This window comes from Nothoprocta perdicaria, unplaced genomic scaffold, assembly GCF_003342845.1.
Source record: "Nothoprocta perdicaria isolate Ctin4 unplaced genomic scaffold, notPer1 scaffold_87, whole genome shotgun sequence".
In the NCBI taxonomy this organism is placed as follows: Eukaryota; Metazoa; Chordata; class Aves; order Tinamiformes; family Tinamidae; genus Nothoprocta; species Nothoprocta perdicaria.
The window spans coordinates 988604-997784 of NW_020456165.1; the positions used below are offsets into that span (position 1 = coordinate 988604).

Below are 9181 nucleotides of genomic sequence, written 5' to 3' on the forward strand. Positions count from 1 at the left end.
TAATATGTATAAGTTCAGGAAGGGAGAATGCAGGGAGGAAGGGGACAGGCTGTTCTCACTGGTGGCCAGCGATAGGACGAGGGGTAATGGCCACAAGCTGAAGCATAAGAAGTTCCATCTCCAGGTGATGAGGAACTTCTTTACTGTTAGGGTGACAGAGCAGTGGAACAGGCTGCCCAGGGAGGTTGTGGAGTCTCCTTCTCTGGAGGTCTTCAAAACCCGCCTGGATGCCGCCCTGTGCCATGTGCTCTAGGTGTGCCTGCTTGAGCAGGAAGGTTGGACTAGATGATCTCTAGAGGTCCCTTCTAACCTCAAATATTCTGTGATTCTGTGACATGAATGGTAGTACTCTTTTCACCATTTCTCACACAAATTTGAAAAAAAAAATCTGTTATTTGTCATAACAAATACTATGAAAGGGCAATAAATCCTAGAGTACAAAATTTGGGAAATACCTAAAGAATGCAAACACATAATGTTAACAAGAGTTATTTTGACTCCCTCTGGACAGGAGCAAAATATTTATCACAGCATCCAGAATCCAAGTTTATTTCACATAAACAAACATGCTCCACAGCATTTTCTCACTATTTACAATAATGTTTATATTATTCAAAGGTACTTGGATATATTTAAATTCACCACTGAGCTAATAATAGCTCAGAGCCAGAGTGGAATTAGTTTGTTCAAAGCACTTAATCAGCATGCTGTGATATGTCAAGTTAAGTAGATGTTTGCATGCAATTCTATCATATTTAAATTACATACCTAAATAATCAGACACTGATTCTGGAATTTTATGCTGTATTTCTTAACTGTATCTTAAAAGAAATAAAAGCAACAAGGAGAAAAAGTTAAAACTTGTTTTAAACAATAAAGCAAGAGCTGCCAGCTTAAACTTTTCAGTACCTTGACATACTCTGGATCCCACTGCAAGCTCTCATAGGCTGAATAAGCTGCTTCTCTCCATTTACCAAGACTGTACAAGGCGGTTGATTTGTTGCAGTGCAACACAGCTATGTCTCTGGAACACCTACGAAAATGAACAGTATAATAGCTAAGTTTCTTTTTTAAAAAGGAAAATACACATAGTGCTTTATAGTAAACTATAAAGAAATAAATGCATATATACATATGTATACACACACACACCCATTCCAGCTAACAAAATTAGAAGAGGGAAAAAAAAACAAGTTTCAGAAAGTAAAGATAACTGAAATCTCAGCTACAACATCTCCTATTAACTTCCTATGGAGAATGCTAGGCTAATCTTTTTTTAAAAAGAATAGTATGCTACATGAGTGACTTCTGAAAAATCACTAGTAAGATGCAACAAGCAAAACTCACCGAATACCATGTCTTTTTCTCACGTGATTATGAGACACTAACACTGTGAAATTGGCTGTTCTCATCGTGTTTATCTCTGGACAAAAATACTAAAATATCCTACGTGCATAATCTGAATGTCAGGTTATCAAATGCAGATAACCTGAATTGTGCATAACCTGAACGTCAGTCAAAAATGACTGACGAAGTCAGTCATTTGTGTATGTCAAAAATGTAGATAACCTGAATGTCCCTACATCTACTGGACGCTTACAAAGGTTAAAGTCAACCTACCAGAGTACCATGGCAAGAAGACTCAAGTGAAGGTTAACAGACTAGAAACATCCAGACATTCAATGAGTGGAAGAGGGGAAAAAAAAGAGACAAGACACAGCATGAGCAGCAGCAGCTAAGCAGAAATATTTTGATTATCAGAAAACAGTCTAAAAACATTTTACTGTATCACCAGTTGATGAAGCCAATTGTATTATCCACATTTAAACAAGCTGAAGGAATAAAAGCATGTATTTGAGAGAATAAAATACGGTAATGTAGAGCCATCTGGATCCAAAGGAGAGTTCTGGGAAAGAGTTGCACAAAACCTGCAGGCCCAAGGGGTACCGAGGAGCCAGAAAAGACTATTTTGCCTGGGCTCAAATACGTTATAGGGCAGCACTTCATCCTCCATCGTGCCCCTACCTACGAGCCTGTCCTAAGGGCAGCTGTTTCAGCACACTGCTCCAAACACATTTAATGTATTTTGCACGTGAGCACAGCCTGAGGTTGCCTATAGGAACAGGAGACATGGAGGAGCCGACCAAAAGGGACCGCTGGACTCGCCCCGTTTCTCTCCCCAGACACCCTTTTACCAACCTTGGCCTAAATGGCTAAGTGAACAACCACAAGGAACGACTGACTAGGTTCAAAGTGCTGATACACAGCAGTCAGTAATGAATATTTAACGGTTAATTATTTCACTTTTAACAATGTTAGCAACTGATGTTAAGTGAGGATGTAAAACACTTAACATTTGAAAAAAAGTAATCAAATAGCTCTTCCCCTGAAAAACTCCTTTTGTCAAATCTTCAGATAATGTGAATGTCCAAACAGCAAAGCAACTTACATAAATCATTTTAAAAATAATCAAACTGCCAATATAAAAACAGGCCATGAACAAGAGTGGTGTTTGGCAGAATCACAGAAGTATTAATCCACAATATGTCAGCTAAAGGCAGAAACCTATTTAATGCACATCAGCAAACTGCAAGCAGATTCCCAAGCTCCAATTACACTAATTTATAATGAATGTTTATAGAATTTTTTGTTGTTTATATTGCCTATTGTTTATAGTGCCTAGTTCATCTCCCACATACATGTCAGGAATTATTCCTGATTTAGGTATTATAAGGAATTGGATATAAGGAATTATTATTCCTTATATTTCCTCATACACTAAAGTCAAATGTCAAGGAAGGAAATACAGTTCTGAGTCAATTGCAGCACAGCACAAGTTCCAGATTGCCAGATGGTTTATCCCTTGAAATCCAAGAACACTTACGGCATCCACTGACTTAAATAGGCGAGCGAGTGTAAAGCTTGGTCGTACTTCCTGATGGCCAAAGTGTAATTTCCATTCTTAAAATCGTAATTCCCAGCTTGGCGCATAAACTGTGCATGCTCCATGGCATCCATGCTGACTGAAAGCAAAAACAAAAATGACATAAAGCACTGAGTTATAAAGGACTTCCACCCCTCTCCTCCTCCCTCCCAAAATCCAGGCTTTGGATATTTGGAGAAAACAAGCAAACAAAACTGTTCTGTTTGCTGTATTTGAAATAGTCAAATAGAATTCAGGTGCCAACCTCATCTTCGCTGTTTATGTCTCAACTTCTATTTTTTTAATCAACTTTAGGCAAGTTGGTCTTCTGAATTTTTCTTTTTTTTTATCTCGTGTGTTAAATGACATTTTTAAAATTAGGATTACAAATTATTTAAATGTGTGCACACACACTAAGTCCTAAGGAGGAAAAATCTGGAGAAAAAACCTGGAAAACCCGGAGAAAAAAAGCCAAGTTCACACACTTAAGAACTATATGAACAAAAACATTTGAATTAGCTAAGTGCAAATTTTATTTACTTGTTTATAATCTTTAACCGTGGCTTTTCTTTCTTTTTCCTTCCTGTCCCATCTTTTTGGCTACGCGTTTAATAACCCACTTGCTAACAGAAAACGATTCCCACGCGCGCTTAGAGGGAGCAGGACAAGCAGAGGGCAGCCCAGAGCAGGGGCGGACGCGGCGCCTTAGGCGGGAGCCGAGACGGGAGCGGCGTTTGCCTCACAAACCTTGGCACGACCACCAAGGCCAGTCCCGCCAAGAGGAGCCCTGGGCTTTCCCAGCACCGAGTTACCAGCAGGCCTGGGACAGAGTGACACAACCTGCAGGACGGGAGGCGCCAAAACAAGCTGTCTGGCCACGTCAGAACAGAGAAAAACGGTGCTTTTTAAACAGGAAAGCACACACAAAAGAAGAAGTCCTACTGGCATACTCGGCAGGACTTCCCACAACAAAGAGGCGCTGGAGGTGCTGGATGTCACTGCTGCGGCGGCACAGAGGCTCCTGGCTTTGCTTCCCCTACCTAAGGGCAAAAACTGAGTCCATCGACAGGGCATCCGCACCACACAGCACACCTGAGGTGCCGGGGATGATGTGGTTAATTTATTAAGGCAAATAAAACTCTTGTGATGTCCCCTGCAATCCAACAACCCCCCTTGCTAACTCCAAAGGGCACGAGGAACCGCTACGAGATTCCCTGGCTACATACAGACCAGTAAGGAATCCCATTGATTTTAGGGAAGGGAGTGCCCAAGGAGTAACTGTGACACTGTTACTCGGGGCTAAGTAAAACCACGACTTTGCTGAGCGACGTGCATTGAGTCTGTATTATAAAGACTATCACTAGCCTGGCCAGCAAGGTCAGTGTGCTCGCAGTGCAGCTTCCCACATTCCACGTGCAGGGAATACTGAGGGGAAGTGCGAAGGAGGCAAAAAAAGAAAAGAAGATAAAAAAAGAAAAAAAGTATTTTAATTTAAAATTAAAAAAAAAAGAAAAAGTAATAGTGGAGTAGCAGTGCAAAGAATAAGAAGCAAATGTTAAAAGAGATGGATCCACACTGTTTTTTTGCAAATTTTAATTTTCTTTCCACATCTGAAGAATATTAAATAAATGACTTTCATCATGAAGAATCCTAAACCCATTTATCTGCGCAGGAGTTTCTTGAAGGAGGGGAACACTAGAGTTTGCCGTTCCTTAAATCACAGTTGAATTTCAGATTCATTCCAGTTTTTGTTATGGCAGTGCTTATACTCCGGCTGCAATTTTCAGCTGGAATTCTTTTTGCTCGCCTCACTTCCCCACTGCCCGGCAGAAGAGCTCCGACCACAGGCCGTGCTCTCCAAGGACTTCCCAGGACATTGTTCATCCAACTGGGACGCTGACCGGGGGCTCTGGCCATCACGGCCCAGGCTACAGGCCCAAGAGAGATCCAGGCCCATGAAAATCTGACCCCCGAGGCAGCTACCAGAAAAGCCGGTCTCGCTCTTGCCCAACATCCTCCTGGAGCATAAAGAGCCTTAGCTCGAAGCCGGTGGCCGAGCTGGATGATGACCTATTAAATGGAGTGTACTGGCCACGGCAAGCACTGAACAAAAACATCATTTATTACTCTGGCTTCAGCTGGCCTCTGCAAAGGGCAGAAAGCCAGGACCACAACTGCACTCGAAGGTAACTTAATGAAAACAAACGGTTTCTTAGTGAGACATATTGCCTCCTTTAGGAAGGGAGCACAGTGGGAAGGAGACAAAGAAAAATGCACGTAGGTAAGGCAGTCTAGTTGCTGTTAACTTGGTTAAAGACTCCCAAAATCACCAGCATGACTACAACAGCAAAATAAAAATAAAAAATATATTTTTTACAAAAAGCATATTCATCTCTCCTTGCAGCATTAGAACAAAAGATGATACAGTTAAAGCCACAACCTCCTCCAACTCCTACAGCTACCAATGGGCAAAATTCCCATTTACTTCACACGTGGCCAACTGTTCTACACGGTCCGTGTCCCACTGAACTGCTTCGGCCAGACTTCCCAAAGCTTCCCAAAGCTCAAGGCAGCTTTGGGAACAAGACAGGGTGTTTTTAAGACCACACTTTAACAGCTCCGACTCTAGCAGACAAGCTGGAAAACGTGAGCAGAGGGTGCTCAGAAAATCCCCTTGTCCCTCTCGGGAAATGTTGTGCTCCTTAGGCCAGTTACCACCTGGCAGAGACCAGCCTGTGATTTCTGGACACCTGAGGCCCTAACCCTGAGATCGACCCTGCGCAGCCTGTGCACAGCGGGTCACACGCTGACACTGAAACCATGCAGAGGAGACCCCAGAGCTGGGCGGTCTGCAAAGCAGAGCCTGCTAGTTACTAGCAGAGCAGAGCCCGTTCAATGACTGCTGCTGCAGAGGGTTCCGCGTGTGGGTTCCCGCCATGGCGGTGCCGGAGCAGCGCCTGCGTTCCCGGGCAGAGCAGCCCCAGGAATATGGAGCTGCACCTGCATTCCCAGGGCAAAGCAGCCCCGGGAACATGGAGCTGCGCCTGCATTCCCAGGGCAGAGCAGCCCCGGGAACACGGAGCTGCGCCTGCATTCCCGGGCAGAGCAGCCCCGGGAATATGGAGCTGCGCCTGCATTCCCAGGGCAAAGCAGCCCCGGGAACATGGAGCTGCGCCTGCATTCCCAGGGCAAAGCGGCAACAAGAAGTCACTGCGACCGGGTCACCACGGGACAGGCCGTGACTAGACTCGTTGGAAAACTTCTCCCAGACGCTGCCATCCTCCAGGATCTGTTCAGGCTGGAAAGCCTGATAAGGGCATTTGTGGCCACCCAAGCGCTTTACCCCACTGCCCTGCCACTACCTCAGGTCTGTCAATGAGTTTCAGGTCTGCCCTGGTCTACAGCTCCCAACCCCTGCAAAGCACACGGGCTCACCTTGGAGAGGCCGGTCCACGCAAATCCAAAGCCACCCGCCTGAGCCAGGCCTAGGACACAAAAGCCAGGTCTATCCCTTGAGAGCAACTGCGAGATTTCTCCAGGAAGTTCTCCTTTCTGCAGGAGAGGCTCTCTGGCTGTGGCACAGAACTAGGTCCAAAGTCCCCGAGCGCTCTGGGCTTCCTAACGAGCCTTCCCGGGAATGCTGGACATCTCGCAGGGCACAGATGCTCAGAGGGAAGATAAACTTCCTTATTGATGCTCAGCAAACACACCCCATGTGCCGGGACACGATCAGCACCGATGCTGCAGTGGCCTGAGGATACCTGGAGAGTCACGTATGAACCAGATAAGGAAAAATGAGCCCAATATCCGGGCTGGGACAAGTCAAACACAAACACAGGACGACAACGGCCTCCGCACCACCTTGCTCTAGGCAAGGCTTTTGCAAGGGACTATCCGTATGAGCCGAGCCTGGCTTCCTAACACCGCCATGGAGCAAAACCAGGAGCTGCCACCAGCGCCTTCCCGGGATTCGGGTGCCACCCCAGGCCACCCTTCCCGCCCCACATGTGCACCGCGTTTCTTCAAAGGTGGCTTCACAGTTGGAGCCGCTGCAAGGCGGGCGCTGCTCCCCTGCATATCCTGTTTTGCTAAGAGAAATGAAACTGGATTTTTGCTTTCTGTTTCAAACTATCCCCTCCCCTTGGCAACTTTCCAGTAACAGCCTGTACACTGATAAAAGAGGATTTAAGGCAGGCACGGAGCTTCATTTTCATGAGAAACTGGGTATACATATCACTACTTACAATCTCCAGTAGTACTACTTTAAAAGAAAAAAAATAATAATCCAAGGAGTCATCTTATACGTAGAAAGAGCAGTGCAAAGACATGTCCCATATTCTATCTAGAGAGTGCATGACTGTATTACTGAAAAGAGGAAAATATAACTGCAGACCCAAAACAGCAGGAGAGCCAGCCCTTCAGCCCACGCTCCGAGACAGCCTTGCAAGGCCTGGCCTTGCTCTGCCCCATGACGCTGCAGCCCCGGATGGGCAGAGGAGCAAGGGCAAGAAGCAGCCCTGGGGTTTCCTTTGCACAGATCAGCTCCAGACAATGCAACATCTGGAAAGGAAAAACCAAACAGGCCTCTCCCAAGAGCGAGGTTTTAAAGCTCGTGCACGGCTCGGAACCAACTCCAGCAAGCCTGGCTGCTCACAGGCAAAAAGCACAGAGACAGGTAGAAACCTCTCCCTTTTGCATATTTTTACAGGCAGATAAAAAAGCCTCCTCCCATTTGAAATAAACCCATTCCATCATCCTAAGGTTTGTTTCCTGTAAATTAAGCATGAAGGACAAACTACCCACACTTGGGCTAATTGGAAGATCCTAAATCATGAGCATCGATAACATGCATCAAGGACACCCCTAAATCATCCACCCACTCTTGGACTAATTGGAAGATCCATGCTTGAGCAGTTCGGAGAACTGATAACACATATCTACGGAATTCCTGACAAAAAGCAGGTGTCGGAACAAAGAACAGCCAATCCCAAAAGGACAAAACAGCATAAGGGGGGGGTTAATGACTTTATATCCCTACTTAAAATGTATAAAAACCTCTCGCGCAGATGCCTCGGGGTCCCTGGCAAGTCCCCTTTCTAGGTGAGCCTTGGACCCCAGCTAGCTGGTAAAAAAATATCTCGCTTCTTGGGTCTCTCTCTCTGCCTCTGTCCGTCTGAGGTACGCGGGGCGTACCTAACAAGCAATAAATGCAAAAGCCAACAAAAGAACTTTTCAGCTTGGTTCTGTTTTTCCTCTCACAAGGAGCTTGCTGTGGTCAAACCACTCTCCAAACAGGAATCCTGCTGGTTATGTGACCACCCCCCGATCCCGCTTGAGCTGCACGTTGCGGGACAAGGATCCAAATCCGTCATGGGGAGCAGCTCGCGGGGGCTCTGCCGCAGAGCCTCCCCCATTCCCGCTCCTCCAGCTCCTCAAGCAGGGCCCATGGCAGCACATTCCCAGCGCGCTGCTGTCCCGCCGCATCCGCTCCCCTCTTTGGGAAGCACCAAGGCTCTGCACAGACGGAGCCTCGCGCCTCGAGGCGAGTTCAGGCAAAGCTCCTCCAAGAGGGCAGCTCTGCTCGGGAGGCATCGTGCCTGGTGCCACACTGCGATGCACCGGGACAAAGCCCTGCAGTGCCATGCAGTGCCGTGCAACACACCAGTGCAAAGCCCTGCAGTGCCGTGCAACACACCACTGCAACAGCCTGCAGCACTGTGCAGTGCCATGCAACACACCAATGCAAAGCCCAGTGGTGCCATGCAGTGCAGTGCACTGCAACACATTAGCGCAAAGCCCAGCGTGCCGTGCAGTGCGGAGCAACACTGTGCAACACACTAGTGCAAAGCCCAGCAGTGCCGTGCAACACACCACTGCAACAGCCTGCAGCACTGTGCAGTGCCATGCAACACACCAATGCAAAGCCCAGTGCTGCCATGCAGTGCAATGCACTGCAACACACTAGTGCAAAGCCCAGCAGTGCCGTGCGGTGCAAGCCTGTGCAGGACACCCGTGCAAGCCTGTGCAAGGCACCCATGCAAAGCCCAGCGGTGCCGTGCAGTGCACTGCAACACACCAGTGCAAAGCCCAGCACGCCGTGCAGTGCAAAGCTGTGCAAGACCCCCACGCAGAGCCCAGCGGTGCTGTGCAAGGCACCCGTGCAAAGCCCAGCGGTGCAGCGCAGTGCACTGCAGCACACCCGTGCAAAGCCCGGCGGCGCCAGGCAGTGTATTGGCACCAGTGCGGCGCTGCGCCGGC

At 47.3% G+C, this 9181-nt stretch overlaps 1 protein-coding gene across 1 annotated transcript in view; it reads right to left on the reverse strand.

Annotated features, from left to right (window-relative positions):
- Nucleotides 1-3021, reverse strand: part of TRANK1 (tetratricopeptide repeat and ankyrin repeat containing 1) — a 36379-nt gene extending 33358 nt beyond the window's left edge. The window contains exons 1-2 of the mRNA XM_026052311.1: nucleotides 2885-3021; nucleotides 910-1033 (exon numbers count right to left, since the gene is read on the reverse strand). Coding sequence (XP_025908096.1) covers nucleotides 910-1033; nucleotides 2885-3018 — 258 coding nt within the window. The 5' untranslated portion in view covers nucleotides 3019-3021. The remainder of the gene's footprint in view (nucleotides 1-909; nucleotides 1034-2884) is intronic.
- Nucleotides 3022-9181: the final 6160 nt, after the last annotated feature.